General features: G+C 35.9%; 3 protein-coding genes across 6 annotated transcripts in view; all 3 read left to right on the top strand.

Annotated features, from left to right (window-relative positions):
• LOC117415690 (exocyst complex component 6-like) overlaps window positions 1-3,881 on the top strand; it is a 94,534-nt gene extending 90,653 nt beyond the window's left edge. For all 4 annotated transcript variants that reach the window (XM_059026503.1, XM_059026504.1, XM_034026345.3 and 1 more), the window contains 2 exons: window positions 1,674-1,786; window positions 3,403-3,881. In XM_059026503.1, the coding sequence (XP_058882486.1) occupies window positions 1,674-1,786; window positions 3,403-3,535 (246 nt within the window). In that variant the 3' untranslated portion in view covers window positions 3,536-3,881. The remainder of the gene's footprint in view (window positions 1-1,673; window positions 1,787-3,402) is intronic.
• A 5,111-nt stretch (window positions 3,882-8,992) lies between these two features.
• Window positions 8,993-17,909, top strand: LOC117415297 (cytochrome P450 26B1-like). The gene is made up of 7 exons (XM_034025441.3): window positions 8,993-9,291; window positions 9,907-10,289; window positions 10,797-11,021; window positions 11,414-11,689; window positions 12,228-12,383; window positions 12,673-13,146; window positions 14,265-17,909. Exons 2-7 carry the CDS (start codon window positions 10,077-10,079, stop codon window positions 14,634-14,636), a joined length of 1,716 nt encoding a protein of 571 aa, XP_033881332.2. The 5' UTR covers window positions 8,993-9,291; window positions 9,907-10,076; the 3' UTR covers window positions 14,637-17,909.
• A 377-nt stretch (window positions 17,910-18,286) lies between these two features.
• LOC117416110 (cytochrome P450 26A1-like) lies at window positions 18,287-22,099 on the top strand. The gene is made up of 7 exons (XM_034027175.3): window positions 18,287-18,618; window positions 19,009-19,233; window positions 19,627-19,908; window positions 20,060-20,209; window positions 20,336-20,470; window positions 20,600-20,752; window positions 21,295-22,099. Exons 1-7 carry the CDS (start codon window positions 18,430-18,432, stop codon window positions 21,637-21,639), a joined length of 1,479 nt encoding a protein of 492 aa, XP_033883066.3. The 5' UTR covers window positions 18,287-18,429; the 3' UTR covers window positions 21,640-22,099.
• Window positions 22,100-23,496: the final 1,397 nt, after the last annotated feature.

Below are 23,496 nucleotides of genomic sequence, written 5' to 3'. Positions count from 1 at the left end.
TATTCATCCTAAACGCATGAGTTTGACCAGTTTCTCACTTATGAAGTAGTCTAAAAATACTTTTTTTTTACCACTCATTGCATGTAATAATACTAAAATAAATTAACTGATAAAGTTTTCAACTGGAAGTCTTTCTCAGTGTCTTAATGAAAACAAGGCAAGTTGGTTCCTAATATAATGCTTTTACTGCCTAGCCAATTAAGTGTCGGGGTAACTTCATGTAATGTTTCATAAAACTCAGGTGAGAGAAACAATTCTGTAACCAGGTGACACCGAAAAGAAGTGACATTTTGAGACTTTATAAATTGTGGAGTTTGAGGATTATGAATTGTGAACAACTTTACACAGCATTCAAGAATTACTTTCTACTACGATACTCACATTTGATGAAAATTGCTTTTCAGATTAGCACAAAGAACCCTAAACTGAGCGAGAGGAGGAGTTTGAGATAGTTTACTCACTGGTAGTTGCTGGAGAAATGTTGTTTTTGCTGCTTTAGACCAAAATACTTAAGATGGGCTGAGAAAGACATAGATTGTCCCTGGGAATTTACCCTGCTTTTTAAGGATTAGCAGTAAGGGAATACCTTTTTTTTTTTTTCTTTGCCAGGGGTAACACTAGATAACCAGGTCATCTATTAAGATGTTATAGTTGATCAGATTTAAATACAAATAGATCCTTGAATTGGGAACTGGGGTCCTGTCATTGTACAGATCATACTCATTTATGAAGAAGATTTATTACGTTAATTTTTTTTTATTGTTGAATGTATATGGAATGTGCGGTGGTTTGTTTACAAATGAAGCTGATACTAGCAAGCTTTATGATCATATTTGTGGTCACAGGGCTTGAAAGAGATACCCTTCCCCCTCCCCCTCCTGTCAAATATTTTAGCAAAATAATAAAATGCAGTTATACCAAGTTAATAAAGTATAATTTAGTTTATTTTTTGGGTGCTTTGAATTTCAAACAGTGGGAGGATGACATCCATTTATTTATTTATTTATTTATTTATTTATTTATTTATTTATTTATTTGTTTATTATTTTTTTATTTGGAATCACCAATTATTTTCTCCCCAATTTGAAATGTCCAATTATTGTTATTTGAACCGCTGCCACCTCGGGAGAGACGAAGACGGACACACCCGTCCTCCGAAAACGTGTGCCGTCAGCCTTCCGCTTCTTTTCACTTTGCGGGGCCGCCATGCAGCCTCTTCAGAGCTACAGTGTCAGAGGACCATGCAGTCCTGGGTAGCTTACAGGCAGGCGCGCAGGTGCCTGGCCAGTCTACAGGGGTCACTGGTGCGTGGTGAGCCATGGACACCCTGGCCGACTTAGGTCCTCCCCACCAGTGCGGCGCTCTACCAATTGTGCGCTGCCCCCTGGGAACTCCCGTCCACGGTCGACAGTGGAATAGCCTGGACCCAAACCGACGACCTCCAGACTATAGGGTGCACTCCACATGGAGTGCCTTTACCGGGTGCACCACTCGGGAGCCCCCAGCGTCCCAATTTTTTACCTTCTTGATTAGTGCATTTCCAGAGAAATCACATCGTCCTAATGAAAGGGTGGAAAAAATGTGCACATCGAGATTTTCCCTTTGAATATAACCTTTTTTGTTAATTTTATGTTTGATGCAGTGTTAAAATGTGTAACTGTTTTCCCATACAGCTTCTTGATCTGTTTATGGTTTGGGATTGGTCAACATACCTGGCAGACTACGGACAGCCCACTTCCAAATACCTCCGAGTGAATCCTTCCACAGCTCTTGCACTGCTGGAAAAGTGAGTGTTCTAAATGTATACATTTAGTAATATATAGGTCAACTTTTACAAATAATGAAAGTGAATTGCAAATAAAGAATGAAAATAAAGAATTGCAAGGTAATATGTACTGAATCTAGATTACATTGCTTTCTGTGCTATTTATATACATTTGCAGTGCTCCCCCTTTTATAACGCTGTAGTCAGGAGCCATAGTTATGAGACCGTGCTATTTGTGCTTCACCTTATAATGAGAATACTAGTGCTAGTGCAATGGCATTATGGGGCAAATGGGAGCCATGACCGTACCCCATTATAATCCCTTTCGCCAGAATAAAGGGGGAGCACTGTATAGTTCTTAGAATAAAGTACTTTTATGTTCTTTTTATAACCATACCTCACTATGGAGTTCATCGTCTGTGATGAATTCTCTTAAAAACATCTATTGCAAATCACTTAGTTTACTTTTTTCTTGCCCTTTGTCAAACTCATGCTTTGCAGAGTCTACAGAGGGTATGTATTTCTTGTTTTTTAATGGGTGTTGTCCAGTAAGATAAATGTGATATTTTTCAGATTGCTAAAGTAGGTTAATACTATTTGTTTTCCTTTGTTAAATTCAGACGTGTTCATGAATTCTATATAATTCTATATGCCATTAATTTAGAATTTACTTGCAAGACTTCATGCTTCAAGATGTAATGCTTAAATTCATACTACTAGTTATGTAGCTTCATCATAGTAATATTGTTGTAATTGTATTCATAATACAGTGTTTTCAAGTCAAAAGGCGCAGTGCAAACACTAATACCATATACAACACTCATCTGGACCCTGCAGAACATGTGTGCTTGAATCACTTCAAAGTGTGTCTGGCTAAAACAGAATATGTGTTGACCTGTGTTTATAAAAAAAACTAATACAAAAATGTAATTACAAGAGATGCATCCATATATGCTACATAAAAAGACTTATAATGCCTGCTCCAGTATATAAGTCACTCAAGAGCTATATTGCCTACCTATTCAGAACTGCTGTTGGTGAACTACTTTTTTTTTTCTTTTTAAATTAAATTACTTAATGAAAATGTAAGTAGGAAAAAACAGCTTTCGGTCGTAACATAGCAGAAGAAACACACATAATTACCCTTTTTAACATGTTTATATGTGAGAAATCTACAGACCCACTCCCTTAACATCTGTGTATGTGTTTTAGACCAAACTGTGTAATGTGTATAGCAGGTAAAAACATCTTTAACCCTTTTGATTCTTAGCATGGTTCCTGAACAGCAGCATTTTGATAGATTTATAGATTTAACAAAATGACTTTTTGTTCACATTGCCAATTGAGTCGTTCCTGAACAAGCAATGCTAAAAATAAATGAAAACAATAAAATAATCTTCTGTGCATTTCTGTTCTAATTGCAATATCACATACAAACCTCCATCACATCCTTTTTTGGTTTTCATCACAACTTTTTTATAATTTGTGAATTGAAGGTTTAACAATCAAAGTGGAGAAACCCTATTGCAGCATTGTACAGTGAGCCTTGGTTCAGCGTGTGTCAAGCTCAACCGAGCTGTGCCTTAAACAGAATCACATTACTTAAACTCTGACTCATCATTATTTGTTTCTTGCAGAATGAAGGACACTAGTAAAAAGAACATCATTTTTTCCCAGTTCAGAAAAAATGACCGTGACAAGCAGAAGTTAATAGAGACAGTGGTGAAGCAGCTGAGGAGTTTAGTGAATGTGATGTCCCAACACACCTAGGCTGACAATCTCTCTAATATTTATAGTCCAATTATTTTCCAGCATTTCAACCAGTAATTATTTTTGTTTTGTTTTGTTAAAATGCTATTGGATATATTGTAAATTATTATAACAAAGAACATTTAATGAAGACTGAAACATGTCAGCAGTAAAATGTTTTTTTTTTTTATGTATTTTTAATGGCTGAGAAATATGTTTTGTAAATTGTGAATGTGCAATGATTGTAATCACCATGAAAAGGGTGATTTTAAAGCAAACTGGGAATGTAACTTCGGAAAGACTGACAGTGGATAATGACGTCACAAAGGAGACTGATATCTCAATAAATATTTATAAAAACACTCCATTCAGGGTTTAACTATAGAATGTGACATTTTTTTTTTGTAAATATGTTATGTTCCTGTATTTATAAACACATCAGTGTCTCAGACATAATGCAGCTCTAGTTTGAGGGCAACATGCTTTTGGTCAGCGAACATTTCATTGGCTACAGATTTGCTTGCACAAGTAGACTGTACTGAAAAGAACACATTTCTTTTTAATTCTGTTTTATAGTTTGCTATTTTATATATTTTAATAATATTTTAATGCATAATGTTTTAATGAGAATTTGATGTTATTTTAGATGTGTAAATTCAAAGTTACGATTTTTATATATATATATATATATATATATATATATATATATATATATATATATATATATATATATATATATATATATATATATAGTTTCATTGAAACACTACTGAGTATGCTAAATTTTGTTTCCAGGCGAAAGACCATTGCACTCCAGATGCGTTACATGGCTGTCATTTTTAATGCACGCTAACATCAGATCAAATCGAAATTATTTTAGTTCCAAAATCAAAACATCGTGCTCGTACATTAATTACAGATTTGGTATGCAAGGTATATTAAAAAAAGTATTGTTTGTAAAATATTTGTTGAACGTTAAATTCAGATAAAGAAACAGATTACGTGCGCAATGGCCTTTAAATTTCATTTTGACAGCTTTGGGGTGCATGTGTTTTAGGTTTTCTCATTCTGATTTTAAAAAGCAGTAACAGTTTAAGAGCCCAGCAGCCTAGTAATGTATATGCAGCCCTTAGAAGAAAAATACAAAAAGTAATAATATAAAGTTGTTTTCTAATTGGCTCTATTGGTCTTTATTGTTTCTTAAACTAACTGCCATTTTGCTATAGAACAATTTTTGAAAAGTAAATCTGTTAATTGCATAACAAATTCACAATTATCTATTCAGTATAAGTTCATGTAAAGCTACAAACTGGTCTTTATGGTGCCAAAACTACAAAGAGAATTTCATGGACGAACCCCATTATTATGTGAATTTCACATTCTCTTTTTCTCAGGGCAAAAAAAAACTATGTGTTGGTTAATTCTAGTATATGCTCCCATGTAATAAGAGTATTACTATACCAGTAAATGAAGAAGGTTTCATATTTAATTCCATCTGTTATGATCACACAGTAGCATTTAACATGGTTAGATAAAAGTATTATAAGACCTAATGTTTTCATAGTACAGTAAAAATGTTCAAATTCTCGGCATACAACTTCAGTATAAAAGGCAAATTACAGTTCAAGTAATGGTTCAGCTCATTTGCAGTAATTTATAGCACCATAAAGCTGTTTCAACTTTTACATAAAATGTTAATACATGATTTGATTTTTCTGTTTTAACTGTTAATAAGTTATCCAGTACTTTATACTGGGAAATAAATAAAACATTATAAAAATTTGATGAATCCAGTTATGAAAAGAAATGTATTAACCAATTTATTCATAGTCAATAAGTTTGATTTCTGAGATCGTTTTCAGGGACAAATGCGCTTATTTTGTGATGGTTGTTATTTCAGTTTGAAGAGTAGTTTGACTGTAGGATAATTTTACTATGAGCTGTCTGTATATGTATACCATTTAGCATCCCATACAGTTTTAAAAAAATACATTTAAGAAGGTTGTTTCCCTATTTAAATGGATCCCCCTCTACCAGTTTCCTGTATAATGTGTTACGTAGATTTAAATTGGGTCATAGTTGAGTCTTGTGTCAACGATGTGATAAAAAAAAGGATTTAAGCTAATGCAGTGCAACTTTCAACTTTTTCACCCCTGTATTCTATACTTAAAAAAAAACAAAACATTCCTTTCAAACCTGGGTGCCACAGGTGAACAATAGAACAGTATGCCCAATGCACAGGTGTTTAGATAAGTAGTAAACACACATCTGCAAGCAGCTGAAAGATACCGGGTCCCTGAAGAACTTGAGTCTGGCTTCCCAAGAACTCCTTGTCATTACCAGAAGGTGCATTTTTTCCATGGGTATAGCGTGACCAGCAGTGTTGGAGAAAATGAAAAAGGTGGGTGTTGTTTTAAATAATCTTGCTTCTTAATTGCTTCTTATTTAAAACGAAGAGTGGTAGTATGTTAAACAGAGCCGTCATTTCAGGCAATACAGACTCCTCCACAGGGATTTTTTGAGTTTAGTGAAATGCAAACAAAATCCAAATAACAACTCGGCATCCCTTTTCTAAGTGAATTTGTGTTTGCATATATAAAATCGAGTCCAGATAATAAAGTGCGCTGAAGTTCTTTAATATCCAATACAAACTGGTATTCAATTTATTCTGAACCGAGCTGCTGAGCCAGTCGAACATGGCTGCTTCTAAACCTTTTTTGTTTGTTTTTGAACACAGTGGCACTGGAACAATTTTTAAAGTGGGGGTGCTGAAAGCCATTGAACAAAACTGTAACCCCTGTATGATGGAAGCCATGCAGCGCCAGAGGGTGCTACCGCACCCTCAGCACCCTTTGTTCCAGCGCTGCTGTTTGGATAACTGTCAATCATGACTCCTACACGGGTCTGAACAAAGGCAGAAGTAACTTCTTTAATGTGAACAGTTTTCGTAACATGTTGTGATTTTCTTTTCAGGGTATAGATAGTATTTCAGCCTCCACTTCCACACATAATGACACCATGGTTAACTTATTTGAACATTAAAAATATAAAAACTAAAAGATACAATTACGTTTGTCACGTTTAAGAAGGTTGGTTTCCCTGTTGATCCTCTCTATCAGAGTTTCCTATATAAGGTTTCAATTAATTTAAAACTGTGATGATCTTTAGAGTTGTCCTAAGTATTTGTATAACAATGTTTTCCTCATGTGTAAGCTCATTGCTGTTTTTTTGTTGCAACTGATTGCCTTGCCCTTAGATAACATCAGATGCCAAAAAACTACAGGACTATCTTTTAAACTTTCTCAGATGAGTACAAACAAAAAGAAAGGAATGAATAAACAAGCAATATGGCTAAATGTGATAATAAAGCAGTGTTTCAACAGTTCACAATAGTAACTTCTGAATATATATGTGTCCTATACTTCCATAAACGTCACAAATCAACACCTTAGTATGCTGTATTTATATATGAACATGCAATATATATATATATATATATATATATATATATATATATATATATATATATATATATCTGATAAAAAATTCAGATTAACAGATTCGCTTTATGTTGGGTGACATTACATCACACAGCTCAATAGATGGATTAAGGTTAATAAAAGGTAATGCACTTAATTCATCATAATGTACTTTTTTTCTTATCATACTTGTATGTATAGCGCTATAAACATATGTCTGGAACACATTGTTCTGGGGGAAAAAATGCTTATGCTATACTGTCAGATCATGCCTGGCATAACCACATCATCCCCTATATTTAAATGTGTGTTTTAAACCTGCACTACATAAGCCACTGGTGAAAGCAACAACGACCATCTGCCATAGAGAGATGGTACGATTCACCAAAAATAAACACCAAGTGGCTGAAGATACGGTTTTATGTTCTATATTACAGCATTCTTTGTGTTTTAAGACACCCCTTTCCAGATCATTTTAAACATGTACTAAAACTAACCAAGCAAACCAAACGCATGTATTTGCCTATCCAGCACAGAATCCAAAGGCGCGCTTAAACCAAGTAGATGGAATAATTAAATAGCCTTTTAATTGCCTAGCTTTCAGAAGGCTGAATGAAAACAGAGCCGACTCCTGTGGGGAGTCTCGACTGGCTTTATTGAAGTGACACATCCAAATACTGGCATTAAAAAAAACAAAAAACTTTGATAGGTGTGCCCTGCGCCCTAAATGTAACACTGAAATGTTTTTCTTAAAGACTAGAAACGAGACGACTGTAGAATCATTTAAATTAAGGCTTATGAATATCCATGTTGATGTGTTAACTACTGCGGAGGGTGCATTATTGGAAGCATAGCTTTGAGTGATCTTATGTGATGGGCAATTCTGATCTTTGTTTTTAAAGATTTGGTATTCGGAAAGTATAAATGTAAAGTAAATAAAACGTTAGCCTACTTTTTCTCAATATACAGCTATGGCCAAAAGTTTTGCATCACCCACAATAATTAACTCATTTCGAATACGTTAACATATGGAATTACCTATACCGCTTTGTAGTTGTCCATATACTGACAAAAATTTAAAAATGTGACATTTCTCAATATAAGAAGAAATACTGTATTATGACTTCCGCTAGACTTGCGATATCATTTTGTAGTTTCTTTGATTACATGATGTTAAAAAACAATATCGAAATTATGTTCACACACACACACACATATATATATATATATATATATATATATATATATATATATATATATATATATATATATATATATATATAAAATTATGTCTCAAGCCTAAAATTCTAGTTGATGGAAAACTTTTGGCCACACTGGTACATTGTAATAGTTAAAACAATGTACTGTACGTTATAACGAAAAAGTGATTCTGACACTGACTTAAATCAAATTGAGAAATGGTCCAAGTCAGCCTGTATATTCCATTCATATTTGAATTTTTCCATTCGTATTTGATTTTTTTTATAGTCTACATACCGTTCAAGTATTTAACTGAATATTTAAAAATAATAAGACGTGTGTAGCAGGCCTACTGTTCTAATTCTTGAAAAAGGCATACATTAAATGTTCTTTTATTATTCTCATTTTAAAAATGTATATTAGATATTTAATTCATACTACGCATTAATAGCCTCGTTTTTATACAATAAGTCTAGTATTTGTGAATTATTATTGTTATTATTATTATTACCATCATCAACAACAACAACCTGCTGCTTTTTAAGCATAATTTTAATAGCCTTTTCTATGTTTTTGTTAAGTTTTTTTACGGAAAGAAATGTAGCCAAGACCAAACAAACAAACACACTTTTTCATTCACACCTAAACAAGGATAGACTTCACTTACTGTGAAATAGGCTTGTGCCGTTTATATTTTATACATATTTGGCCAGTGGTCAGTTTAGAAGAATCACCGAGCTCGGGTTATAGGCTGAGTGAATGGCTATGTGTGGTAAACTCCGTGGATTTCCTGCTATTGGCTGGTTACCTGTATTCTCAATGAGCTGCCATTCGATCCGCACTCTTGTGATCTGTCTCACAAACCTCTTGCCATCCCGCGCTCTCAATCACAGTATATATGATCACCAAACTTTGCTCGAATCCTCACAATCCATCAACCTATTTACATATTCAAAAACCACGTCATTTGTGAAGGTGGATCATATAAAACGCTCACTCTACAAGACAGAAAGCAGTAAAAGAAGATGAGATTTTTGGAATGAGACTTTCACTCAGTATTGGCTATCATAAGTGATATGGTTCTACACACAAGGCAGAGTAAGTTTCAAGTTTTTCGCATTCATTTTTAAGACTGATGTTTATGTTTAACTCGATTCACTATAAGTACGTAATATTTACCATACAAGCATAGAATTATTAAATAAGATAATGATGAATATCAGCTCCTAACAACTAAGCAACGTAAAGTCAAGTCACTGATTCTAATTGCATAGTCTTGTTATATTTTAATATCTATTACCATTCTTTAAATAAACCAGCATGCGAGATAATGTAGGCTATTCAACTTTCAATTACATGAACGGCTTAAACCCACGTTCATATCATAAAAAGCAGCGCATATTCTTTCTCTATAATTGATTTAAACCACGCGGTTAACCTTGCCGATCATCTTTTATGATTTGTGTTTTATGTAATACTGAACCGCTATTAACCTGTGCATATCCAATACAAACAGCACGATCGCAATAGCGAACCTTAAACATTTTTGAGTATTGTGTCTGATGCGTTTCTTATATACCCACACAAGTTTGGGTATGCATTTCAATTGAATTATTTTGAGATTGAGAATTAACAGAGAGCGGCATAATCATTTCTAAACTATAAACATGCCATTTGTATGTTCTCTAACAACATTTTCTATTTAATTTCTAGACTTCCACTGGATTTAGAATAACTCAGAAAAATAAATAAATAAATAAATAACCCGGAGAGTGGACACACGCCCATCACAATCCAACTTTACAATACATTTGTTTTATCTGAAGCTTTCAGATTGTATTATTCATGATTAAAATAAATCGGTGTTTGGAAAACCCAATCTGATGCCGAAAATGTTCCTGCTTGAGGTCAGTTATTTCATGGTGCTGGGCACTGTCTTCACGTCTATAATCTCCGTGCTGCTGCTCCTTGCCGTATCCCGTCAACTCTGGGCCTTTCGCTGGCGCATGACAAGGGACAGGACGTGTAAACTACCTCTTCCAAAGGGTTCCATGGGTTGGCCTCTGTTCGGAGAAACCTTTCACTGGCTGCTGCAGGTAATGTGACGCTTGCAAGAGTAATGCTGTCTTGTCAACTTTTGACACCTAACTATTATTATGTTGCATTATGGTTCTATATTGCACATACAACTATGAAGATATAGGCCTTCATGTTGTTGTATTAAAATTACTAATAAAATATGATCATATTTATTCTAATATATACCACTGAACATCAGATATACAAATGAATATGGTGCACTACTCCCGTGTATAATGTGTTGTTCACTCAGTTTTAATAGTAAGCAGACTACAGATTGATTTTTAAAGTATCGTGCATCAATAAGAAACCATAATGAACGCGCATTAGCATAACCCTTACAACGTGGGGTTTATTGAACCCCAGACCGGCCTTGCCCTGCTTGGCTGGGTTCTATTGCCAGACATGTGGTATCTCTTTCAGGAGGCAGTGCTGTGATACCCAAGTGGATTGTAGTTGAACGTCATTAGCAGCGTATGCGTGAATTTAACACCTCTTTCACCTTATTGTATTTTTTATGGCAGGGTTCCAGTTTTCACATCTCCAGGAGAGAGAAGTACGGAAACGTCTTTAGAACCCATCTCTTAGGCAAACCTGTTATCCGAGTGACAGGAGCCGAGAACATCCGTAAAATATTACTGGGAGAACACAATTTAGTGAACACACAATGGCCCCAAAGTACTCGGATCATCCTTGGGGCTAACACTTTGGTTAACTCTATTGGGGACTTCCACAAACAGAAAAGAAAGGTGAGGATGCATTTACATTTTAGTTTTTTTTTGTTGTGCATTTAGTTTGTTATTAGTTTCTGTCAAGAATTGCTACAACGAAATTGTCTTACTTCAAGTGAATGCTTAAAAGATATATATATATAATTTATACTCATACATACATACACACTTGTAATTGAAGGTTGCTACTGTTTCCAAATACAGTAACATTTATATCAAATGGAGGTCAACTTACAGAAAAGTCACATGGTAGAAAGCATTTGTAAAAAAAAAAAAAAAAAACGCGTGTCTGCTAGAGTTAAGCTACAGGTATGAGCAGCTGTTTTTTCCTTGGTTGTGTATTAGTTACATGGATGTTGTTTGTCTGATAAACATCTACTAAACTGCAAACCAATCACGTCTGTGTCTAGATTTTAGCCAAAGTGTTTAGCCACGCGGCTCTGGAGACGTATATCCCCCGCATTCAGGGTGTTGTCAGGACAGAGGTTGAAAGCTGGTGTGCAAATCGGGGCTCCATCAATGTATACCCTTCTGCCAAAGCCCTCACTTTTCGCATCGCAGTCCGCGTCCTATTGGGACTCAATGTGGAAGACGACCATCTGGACTACCTTTCCAAGACTTTCGAGCAGCTTATGGAGAACCTGTTCTCTCTTCCTCTTGACGTGCCATTTAGTGGGCTTCGCAAAGTAAGTGCAAACGGTTTTTTCCTCCCCTACCTTACTGCATTGCATTGTTACAAATACATTGTATATTTAAAAAAAAAACTACTTTGAATAACGCAGCATATGCACTCTTATTACATGTGTACAAAATCCACATTTGATTTAACAAAAGGTGCTTGTGTGTAATGTTGTATGTTTAAGGAATACTTCATTCAACCCAATACTTCTGTTCGTTGGGAAAAAATGATATGTCACTGAGTGCATTTGCCATCTGCAGTCAGTGTTGATAAATATTACATATACAACTAAAATGTGCTTCATACCAGAAATGTGGCCAAGTTCGCCTGCAAAATGTTAGTTAATTCGTTGCAGACATCTCAATAAAAAAAAGGTGTCTCAAAATCGTTTTAATAACGTATAACTATATACTATTAGTTAGCCTAGCTACATATTTTTAAAATAAATATTACAATGTCTTTTCATTAAGCTCTCTTTTTGTAGCTTATAATTAGGGGGAAACTAAATTCCATGTGCATTTGCTTGCTTTTTTTCTTTCTTAAAGGGTATCAAAGCTCGAGATATACTCCACGAATGTATGGAGAAAATAATTGTGGACAAACTACAGCAGAACCAATCAGAGGAATACAGTGACGCACTTGATTACATGCTGAGCAGCGCCAAGGAAAATGACAAAGAATTAAGCATACAAGAGTTGAAGGTAAAAAAAAAAAATGTAAATGTCAATTTACAGTAGGCCTATTTATTTTTTCAGTTAAAGATGTGTAAAGGCGAATTTAGATGCTGACGATAATCCCAATGAAATGCATACATCTTAATCATGTTTATGAACAAACTTTAATCGTGTTTTTAATTTGAAGTAAACTGTGGCGCTTAAACTGACATGCATGCTCAGTAACTTGATTAATACCTTATTGGAGTTGTGGTTTGCTTAAAACCGCTACATTTTGCAAGAGACTGTGTCCAACTTTGTGTCTGTTTATCCCCAGGAGTCTGCTGTTGAACTTATCTTTGCAGCCTACTCTACCACCGCCAGCGCTAGCACCTCTCTGATCCTGCAGCTCATGAGGCACCCCTCTGTCGCTGAAAAAGCCAAGCAGGAGCTGGTCTCACATGGATTTAACGTGCACAGTGTGCAGTTTGTAGGTTGCAAAAACGGAAACTCACTGCCTACTGTCGTCGTCCCCGAAGGATCAGCAGAAAAGCAGGGTACACACGAAAATTCAACAACGGAAACTAAACCGCAGAAAGGGTTTGACTTAACCCACCACAGCACCAGCGGGCCACCCGATACCATGCCAGCTACCGTGGAAGAAGGACACTATTCATGTCATCAACCGTATTTAAGTTTGGAGAAACTGAGTCAATTGCATTACCTGGACTGCGTGGTTAAAGAAGTGCTTAGAACTCTCCCGCCGGTGTCTGGAGGTTACAGGACGGCCCTGCAAACCTTTGAGCTAGACGTAAGTATTGACTGATCGTGACCGGGTGGATGTCACTGACAACCTTGGCAACACTTTTGCTGCGTTCGGTAACACACAGTGAACACCAGGTGCTTCCAATGGACCTTGATAAATCTTACTTTTCAAAGAAATAATTCAGGACAATGTGTGCATAAAGGTTTGTGAAGCAATGCATTACATTAATAGGGGAAGACAGCAAGCGTGAACCCGAGATTATAGAGGCGCGACATTCAAAAGCAATTGCTGATTTATAGTGGCATAATATGTTTGCAGTACCATAGTTAAGCACAACGCCGCTTTCAGAACTCTTTAACCATCATTTAGAATCATTAGAAGAAGTTGCGCTTGTGCACAAAGACACCGTGTTAGATATATTGAATTAACAATTATTACTGTGTGGCTAGAACGAGGTGGACTTTAATTCTGGGTGACAATATGATGATTAATTTGGACATGGTTAAGTTAACAAGGTGTTTGCAATATTCTTAAACTTAAAAATATAAAACTCACAAAGGTACTAGCCACCAATAGTCTTGGATTCAACTTATAGTTTATTAACTTTAATTACTTCACATGTAGGCTACTTTTTAACAAAACTGTTTGCATTATTGATTGTTTACTCATAATAGTAACGTGTAACTAGTTCAGTAAGATTAACGTTATGAAAATGAAAAATACCCAATATAGGAGATACAGTTACTGATGCGGCATTATTGATCTTTTTAACAATGACATATTTCAAATATATACCTTTGTTATTTGTGTTCCGTTTTACACCGTATATACTTTACACAGTGTTAAGCATTAGGCATCTCTGCAGGTATTTACACTGTGGTTGTTCTTATGAGGTTAAAGTCAAAACTATGTTATGCCATTAAAGTCGGGTTAACAGTAAGATGTGTGACTGATGTCGCCCCCTATTGACAAAGTACAGAAAATAGAATTAAAATCGTAGTCAATGTAAATATTTGCATTTTACAAGCACAGGGATCTCACCTTATAAATACCCAACCCCACTATGCAAAATTACAAGATGTATTGCATTAAAAAAATGCAAATATTGAAAGTGAGAAGTGACTTACTTCTGTTGATAACGTATTTTCTTTTGTGATTTACAGGGATATCAGATTCCAAAGGGATGGAGCGTCATGTACAGCATCCGAGATACCCACGAAACAGCTGCCGTTTACCAGAGCCCAGAACTGTTTGACCCGGATCGCTTTGGAACTGAGAGGGAAGAGGGCAAGGCTGGTCGATTCAATTACATCCCTTTTGGTGGAGGGGTCAGAAGCTGTATTGGCAGAAAACTGGCACAGATCATATTGAAAATTCTAGCTGTCGAATTACTCAGTACAGTGAGATGGGAGCTTGCCACACCAACTTACCCCAAAATGCAAACAGTCCCCATTGTGCACCCGGTGAATGGGCTCCATGTTTGTTTCAATTACTTAAACTCGCACCAGGAAAACAATGCGTCTCAGAAACCATAACAAGCCTCGAATAGGTCGTTTGTAAATAGTAAACGCAAGGCATCAGAATTAATTTGTAATTATTTAGCATTTAAATTATTTTATATAAATATATTTTAAAAATAAGAGAGATATGGGATGCCATTGGTGTTAATGTACTATAAACAAATATGAAGTAGAATCGTATAAGCTTTGTATTGTTATATAGAACAATTGTTATGACAGAAAATAAGGATACAGTCTAAAATTATAGTACTATAGACCTTTGAAAAAAAAAAAAGCGTCTCCAGTCGTTAGACTTAACTTTTATATTACCAGGCGTTTGGTGATAGATTTTAAGAGGTGTATTAAGCTTTTGTTAAGAATGTGACTAACTGTAAATATATATATATATATATATATATATATATATATATATATATATATATATATATATATATATATAATCTTGAGAGAGATAAATAAAGATAAAGGGAAGGAGAAACATGAACCTTAAATAGCACTTTAGACTATTCCTCGTTGTGGAGTTTATTGTGAAATCTGCATGACTTTAATGCAAAATGGATGGATAACAGTAATCTGGCAGCATATAAAGTGTTCACATAAACTGTCCTTTAGTGTTTTATTGTCTTTTCAACTGTGTTTTTGTCAAAATACTTATGTTGTCAACACTGTTTTTGTGATATATTTGTGAGTATTAAAAATGAAAAGAAACCGAAAAAACAATGCAAACAAAGTGTTGCAGAGTTATTTACCGAAGAGTGTTGGAATTAACACAACAATGTTAAATTTAGGAAAACTGTTTGTTAAATATGCGTGTTTCGTGCTAAATTTAACACAGATCATGCAGTCGTTTTTGTGTTTTTTGCAGGGAACAGGTATTCCAAAAATGAAAAATATTCTTCAATAATTCTTCATCAATTATAGTTTAATGGTAAAATGTTTAACAAGTTAAGTGATTGTTTACTTTAAAAAAACATGCTTTGTGGTTTTTTTTTTGTTTTGCATGCGTGTTACCTAAATTATTGGCATGTATCACATCCAATTACGAGTGAAGGCGCTTGTTTCATATTAACCTGATTATCTGTCACCTATTGGCGTGTCTACATTTCTGAGTCTGTTTATCACACTTAAATTTAAAAAATGTGCGCCAAACATTAAAACAACAAAAAAAGAAAAGAAATAATATGATTCTCCCAAAGGGAAACATTAAAGGGTTACACCTTAAGTGTGATCCGACTTCTGTTGGCAGGATGACCCTTTTGTGAACCATAAGACTACGCCCTCCTGACCTTGCCTTTAAGGTGAATCTTTATTGTCAATATTGAGTAAATCAGTAGACGGTGTCAATGGCTAACTTTAATTAGTGCACCTTCAAAATAATCCAGACCTTTATGTATACAATTAAGCGACGACTCCAGAGTAAAACTAAATGTATACTTTATTTCTGTGTTTGAAATACAGCAGATGAAAGGTGCACCACGGTGTATTCATCTTGTTTCCAAGTGGGTCCTGATTCTGCAGAAATATATTTATAGCTACTGGTATGCATACAAGTCACAAGAGTAAGCATGTATTTTATAAATGTCTAAAGTGTCCAATGGTGAGTTAAAATTAATGGGGTTTTTTCTATCGGTTTTGTGAAACACCATTTTAAATTTGTTTAGTTAAGTGCGACCCACCACTGCAAAATAGCCTGTTCCTTGGCTTCTACAGTCAATTAAAAGTTGTATCTGCAAACCAGTGAAAAGGCTGTTTATCTCTTGACCCAGTTACAAGATTACTGTAAGTGGTTTTAATTATCCTCGTTATTTGATTTCTGTGATTGACAGGAGTAGAACAGATCTCTGTGGAGATAATAAAGGTCTCCTTGTAATTATTGATGCTCAGGCTCCCGTATCTCGTTATTTGATGGACAGTGAACTTGGCGAGCTTTCCTCCCGAGTTCACCCAGATGTCACGGTCCGTGTGTAGGTTACAAGAAGTTCAGCGCTCGGGAATAGTAACAACCCTGGGGGCATTGCGGTGCTTTTCAACGCCAGTCGCTGACAATAGGGCACAAACTCTGAAGAGCACACACACACTTAATTTAAAACTTTATGGACTGAAGAGTGTTTACACACCTAAACAAGGTAGCTTATGGGTCACAGAAGCAAACATCTTATGACCAGTTCAGCTTTTTTACACGGATGATCCTATTAAAATACTTTAAATACCCTTGCATTGAACACGAACACACACACGCAGACTAAAATGTCTACAGGTAAAGCGTTGCACTGAAGTCTATTTGTGAAGTGGGGGGATGATTTGACTTGAACCAGGGTACTTTAAAGTTTCATCTCAGTCACTTTGAAAAACTGTAACAATGTACACGTGCACATCCATTTCAACTACAAAAACTAAACAAAACAAAAACATTCTTCATACGGGTGTTGACCAAAACAACACTCGACTTAATTACCTTGTATACTTCCTTATACTGTACGGTGTGAACTATACTTGAATTTAGCACTAGTCTTGAAAAGGGTGGATACATAGCGCTGGCTATTGGTTTATAAGTGAAAACAGGTGAAAAGCAAAGGTGAAGCTGCTGTGGAACTGTATCGGTGTTCACTCGGCTCATTTTGTTCTCAGTGTTGATGGACAACATTGCATGCGTTCACCACATTATAGTTGCAGTAAATGGTACCTGTAATGCAGAGCGTTGCAATGACAGGGGTGCTCACTTTTTTTTCTGTAACATTGCGCTGTTCCCCTAGTTTAAAAAATGACCCGAGTTTGAACCTGCAGTAAGCACGATATCGTAATTTTAGGAATTCACTTCTGCCTGACGTTTTGGTGTTTTCTCCGGGACATAGGATTTACTGTAATCCGGGTTTAACGCCAGGACAAAATAATTTTAGAGCTACTGACACTTCCCCATGCCACGTCCCATGTTTAAAAGCTCTCGACCTTTTTTTTTTCAGGTATACTTTTTACAGTCTAGCTACAATTTAAAGGCGCACCGCAATCAGAGGTTGGTTTGATGCACGTATCCAAAACTGAATTATAGGTACTGCAGTTAAATCAGGCCAGATGTGCTCGAGCATTAAAAAAATCGAATTGAATGACTCTTTTAATGGTATTGAGTATCAGTAACAAAACAAAAAAACATAATTATAATAAAATGACTCACACAAATATACATAAAAAGTAATTAAACTAATTATTGGATTGACACTTACATATTTGATTCCCGCGGCAATCACAGACAGAGTATGGTAATTAAACCAACAGTTAAAATTAAGTTTAAACATTGCCAACAAATCTGCGTTGAAATGTAAAAATCCCCAGATCACTTAAAAAAAATAATTAAAACGTGGATCAAATTAAGCCCGCCCCAGGCATTAGAACTAACACTTAAGCCGAAGAACTGAGTGCAAACAGCAGAAATATTTGCTACAAAGAACCTTAGATGCTTCCTATTGTGTTTGGAAATGAACACCTTTTCAGAGTTAAATGTAAGGATTGTCTGGTTCTACGGGAGGTGGTATTAGAATGCGCTTATAACAAATGGTAAGGATTTGGGGCAGCGTCGCTCCAGTGGGCGGAGCAAGTGGAATGGCACAATCTACAATTAAAGATGAACTTTGTGTGAACTAATTTATCTGACCAAGGTAAAGGAGGCCGAGACCTGGAAACGGGTATAAAAGGAGGTGTAAACGTTGGGGTCTAACACAGTCGCCGAGAGCAAAGATTTTGAGCATCTTTATTTTGCAAAGGGTGTGAGACGGCATTATCAATCTTGCAGCAGTCGCTTACGCCGATTTAAAAAATGGTTTGGTACACACTATTTGCAACTTTTCTTTGCACGCTTGTGCTTCCAATTTTGCTGTTTGTAGCTGCTGTTAAGCTATGGGAAATTTATATCGTGAGTGGACGAGACCCTTATTGCCAGAGCCCCCTTCCGCCAGGTACTATGGGGTTACCATTCCTTGGCGAGACCCTCCAAATGGTCTTACAGGTAAATGCATTTTTATATTTTTAAATAAAATGTACAAATTAATAATTAATTATCTGCAAAGGCTTACCTATAGGAAGGTTTTAGTGTCTTTTTTTAAAGAAGTACACTAGCGCCACCTTTGCTTAACAATTGAATAGATTATGCGTACAGTGTTGCTTTCAGGCAGTTCTGTATTGAAGACAGAAACGTTGTGGATGTTTTTTGTTTGTTTTAACTGCTACATTGTTAACCAGTAGTTAGTTGGTAATCTATCCTATCTATCTATCTATCTATCTATCTATCTATCTATCTATCTATCTATCTATCTATCTATCTATCTATCTATCGAGTAAAATACAGTGCGTAAATACAAGCTAATAAACTACTTTTTTTATCTTTTTATTTTTTCAGAGACGAAAATTCTTACAGATGAAACGCCAGAAATACGGTTTCATCTACAAAACCCATCTCTTTGGTAACCCCACTGTGCGGGTTATGGGAGCTGAAAATGTCAGGCAGATTTTAATGGGTGAACATAAACTTGTTTCTGTTCAGTGGCCAGCCTCTGTAAGGACCATTTTAGGCTCAGGCTCTCTGTCCAATCTGCATGACTCCCAGCACAAAAACAGGAAAAGGGTAAGACCAACCAGCTTTTTCATCGACTTTGTAATATGAATTATTCAAACCCGCGGTAAATGCACATTGGTGATGCATCATCCTGCAGTCCAGAGAGGATTACTTAAAAACGAGGGAATAAACTGACAAATGCAAATGTATTTTTTCTTAACCCAGTGCGTAAAACACCAGTTAGTTGTGATTTTTAAATGGTATGTGTGTGTGTGTTTTTTTTTTTTTTTTTTTACAATAACATAAATACAGTCCAGCACAGTATATGAAAATCTTTTTTTTTTTTTTTACATCATCTTCTCAAAGCAGAAGCCCTCTGGTCATGCACAGGGTATTGAAAGGCTTTGCAATGCAATCATTGTTTCACTCGGATTAATTTATATTTTTTGGTATTTTCCGTAGGTGATCATGAAGGCTTTTTCCACGGATTCTCTTCAGCATTACATCCCAGTGATAGAGGAAGAAGTGAGAAGCGCGGTGTCAGAGTGGCTGGAGAACGGCTCCTGTGTACTGGTCTACCCCGAGGTGAAGCGCCTGATGTTCCGCATCGCTATGAGGATCCTCCTCGGCTTTGAGCCAGAACACACCAAGAGAGACGAGCATGAGTTGGTGGATGCATTTGAGGAAATGATCAGGAACCTGTTCTCTCTTCCCATTGATGTCCCTTTCAGTGGTTTATATAGGGTAATTAATTTTTATCAATAAATCGATTGCTGCTGTACAGTGAATGTATTGAGTGGTGCCGGCTTCTAGTGTGCACACTTTTAAGATGCGCTTACATTCATTCAGAGTGTTAAAACGGAAGGATGTAATGTATCTTTGTTTTATCCCACAGGGTCTGAAGGCTCGCAATTTTATCCATTCCAAAATCGAAGAAAACATTCGAGCAAAGGTTTCCAAGCGTCACGAAGAAAGCCAGTACAAAGATGCGCTTCAGCTGTTGATTGAAAACTGTAAGAAAAACGGAGAGCCGCTCAACATGCAGGTAAACGCGAGACCATTTTCTCTATACGAGTTAGCCGTTTCTGCAAGCCACACTTATCAGTGCAAACAGATCCCTGTCTTTACCGACAGGGACGTTTATTAACATTGTAACATTTTCTTTTAACAGGAGCTGAAGGAATCTGCAACTGAATTGCTTTTTGGGGGTCATGAAACGACAGCCAGCGCTGCCACATCTCTCGTGATGTTCCTTGGTCAGCACCAGGAGGTGGTTGAAAATGTGAGAAAAGAGCTTCACACAAAGGTAACATTATTACAGTATTCATGTACAGGGTATCATTACTGCGCTAGTGGTATACTGAAATAGTAATATAAATGTGTTCTATTTATCTACACTATATATTAAAATAATCCTTCAACCTTTTTTTCCCAGGGAATTTTGGGGAGCAACTCTCAAGATAAACAAATGGATATTGAAATGCTGGGACAGCTTAAGTACATGGGATGTGTCATCAAAGAGACTCTGCGGATAAGCCCCCCTGTCCCAGGAGCTTTCCGGGTGGCTCTTAAGACTTTCGAGTTAAATGTAAGTTGAAACTTTAAAAGTAATTTTGTTTGTGTGTTCATTGTTACCAAAAAAAAAAACACACCCATAGCTTGCATTTTGTCACAGCATGTCAGAATAAACACAGCTTTGCAAGTATTCAAACTGATGGTGGTCTATAGTGAAATAGTTTTACAAAAAAAAAAAAAAAGTTTCTAACTGAGGAGACTCTCAGACCTTTTTAACATAAGGGTTTGGCTTCCAGACAGGTATATGAGCTGGCTGATGTGACTTGGACAACTTAAAAGGTCATTTTTGTGCTTTGCTTTTTTTGGTCCACAGGGTCATTTGGAACAGCAGTCAATAACCTCTGACAATTTACAGGCAATTTCATGCTTGTCATTTTAGTAATTTTAGCATTTGGTCTTAAACCAGGAACCAACCTCCCTTCACACTTCTGTATACTGTTAATGCTTAATTCCTTAAGTGAACACTATAGCCAACCGACGTGTGCAGCAGCATTTAAACAACAAACACGTAAAGAGCCGAATCCATAATTTATCATTTTTTCCCCCCCCCAACAGGGCTATCAAATCCCCAAGGGATGGAATGTGATTTACAGTATTTGTGACACGCATGATGTAGCCGATATTTTCCCTGACAAGGAGGAGTTTAACCCAGAGCGCTTCATGACCAGCTCTCCTGAAGATTCTTCCCGGTTTAATTACATCCCATTCGGTGGGGGCTCCAGGAGCTGTGTGGGCAAGGAGTTTGCCAAGATCCTCCTCAAGATATTCTTAGTAGAGTTAACAAAGAAATGTAACTGGACACTCCTGAACGGACCCCCGACAATGAAAACAGGCCCAACCGTTTACCCAGTGGACAATCTCCCCACCAAATTCAGCAGTTTTATTGACATTTTTAACTAAATCTGCATAAAAAAAACTAATGCAAAGAATGTTTTGACTATTATGGTGGCAATTAAACTGTAAATAGTGCCTTTTTAAATAATTTTAGACAGTTGATGTTATCTTGAATGTTTTATATTTAACTTGTATATTTGTATTACAATAGATATATAGAAGCCCTTTTCTTATTTTTGTAAAAAAATAAATGTACATGTTGTGCACAACCTCTGCACTATTCCTTTAAGCACTATAAATGTGGATCCTTGCGATTCATAAATGCATTTCTTTATAAATGAACTATTTTATTTAAGCTGAGATAACCCATATATTAGAGATGTATTGTTTAGTCTTTTTTGTATTTAAGATATACAAGGTGTATGGAAATTATTGAAATAAATATTTAACAAATGCAAAGGCTTTTTAATATTGCAATCACACATTATGTGGTGCATTTGATACTTCAATAAGCACTCCCCACACAAAAAAAAAAAAAACCCTTATTGAATCCCAAGACTTTTTGCATGAACAGCCATTCGAATTTGGGCACCTCGGTAAACTGAACTGGATTTGCATTGCAACGCAACATTAGAAAATGTTTTTCCTTATCCTACTGTGAACCCAGGAACCACCACTACATCAAAAGTCAGGCTATATTAATGGTACTACTGATCCTTGAATGACGTATTGAATTATTGAACATTTCTATCATGTTACTACCTGTCCTGAATCAGTTACTCTCACCCTTTTGCAAACACCCACAGGAGGCAGAACGATGAAGGCACACTGAAGCAGATTCATTAAACTAGAACATGGGCATTTCATATAACAAGTACACTGATGAAGAACCATATACTACACCTTGTTCTATAATGCCACATGTCATCATGCCCCAAGAAAATTGTAACTACAATATTTCCCAAATAGTAAATGATTACAAATGTGTCGGTAAATATTAAAGATCTAAATGCTCAGACCACAAAATAATGATTCTGGTAGTTCTTGATCTCTGTGATATATGCAGGTCCAGAAACTGATTGTCTTAAAAACACAGAACCTCAAAACCGTTCTTCTTTGGAGATTAGCATTTACTGCATATGCAATTTAACACTGTGCTTCACACAGATTGTGTGGTTAATACTGTAGCACACTGTACATATAATCAACTAAACTGGTGCACAGGAAATGTACTGGATGTGTGATCTATAGACAGTAAAGACAATCCCTCTTAGACACAATGAAAGTCTCTGTTGCATTGTAACAGCAGTCACAAAGTGCGGCCATGAGACACAATATTGTTTTGATAATGTGAGGTCATCAGACACAGCTGCATATTAACAGGTTACTGATAAACTGGTGCAGTCATGACCCTGTGAACCTTCGCTAACCTGCTGTTGTGCTTTCCTAACCTCAGTTTGTTTCCTTTTTCAAACAATGGATTCAAGGCTTGTACCAAATCTAACTGCATGAACAAACAAAAATAATCAATTTAAATGCAACGGCTAGAATTTTTCCCGTTTCCTTCTTTTAGTATATGCTGGTTGCTGTGTTTATACTGTACTGTATTTATCGTAACAGGGTGTTACATAACTTAATATTGTAAAACTCAATGCACTCTGTAGTTTATTCCAGAATTATGGAATGTGGTTTGTTCACCAAACAGGTCTTTAAGAATGTTCATGCAGTATTCTACACTAAAATAAATGGCAGTCTAATTATACATCATTTTAACCAATCAGATTATCTCACCACACAGCACAATAATTCGTGTTTGTATATTATGTAAAAAAAGAAATAAATCAAAAAATATCCATCCCATCATTACAGCAACTCTGAAAACTAAACATAAGGAAAAGAATGTGGGAATGAAGTGGAGTAAAC

Source organism: Acipenser ruthenus, chromosome 7 (assembly GCF_902713425.1).
Source record: "Acipenser ruthenus chromosome 7, fAciRut3.2 maternal haplotype, whole genome shotgun sequence".
Classification (NCBI taxonomy): domain Eukaryota; kingdom Metazoa; phylum Chordata; class Actinopteri; order Acipenseriformes; family Acipenseridae; genus Acipenser; species Acipenser ruthenus.
The sequence above is the reverse complement of the archived record's forward strand: the minus strand, read 5'-3'. Positions and strand labels throughout refer to the sequence as shown.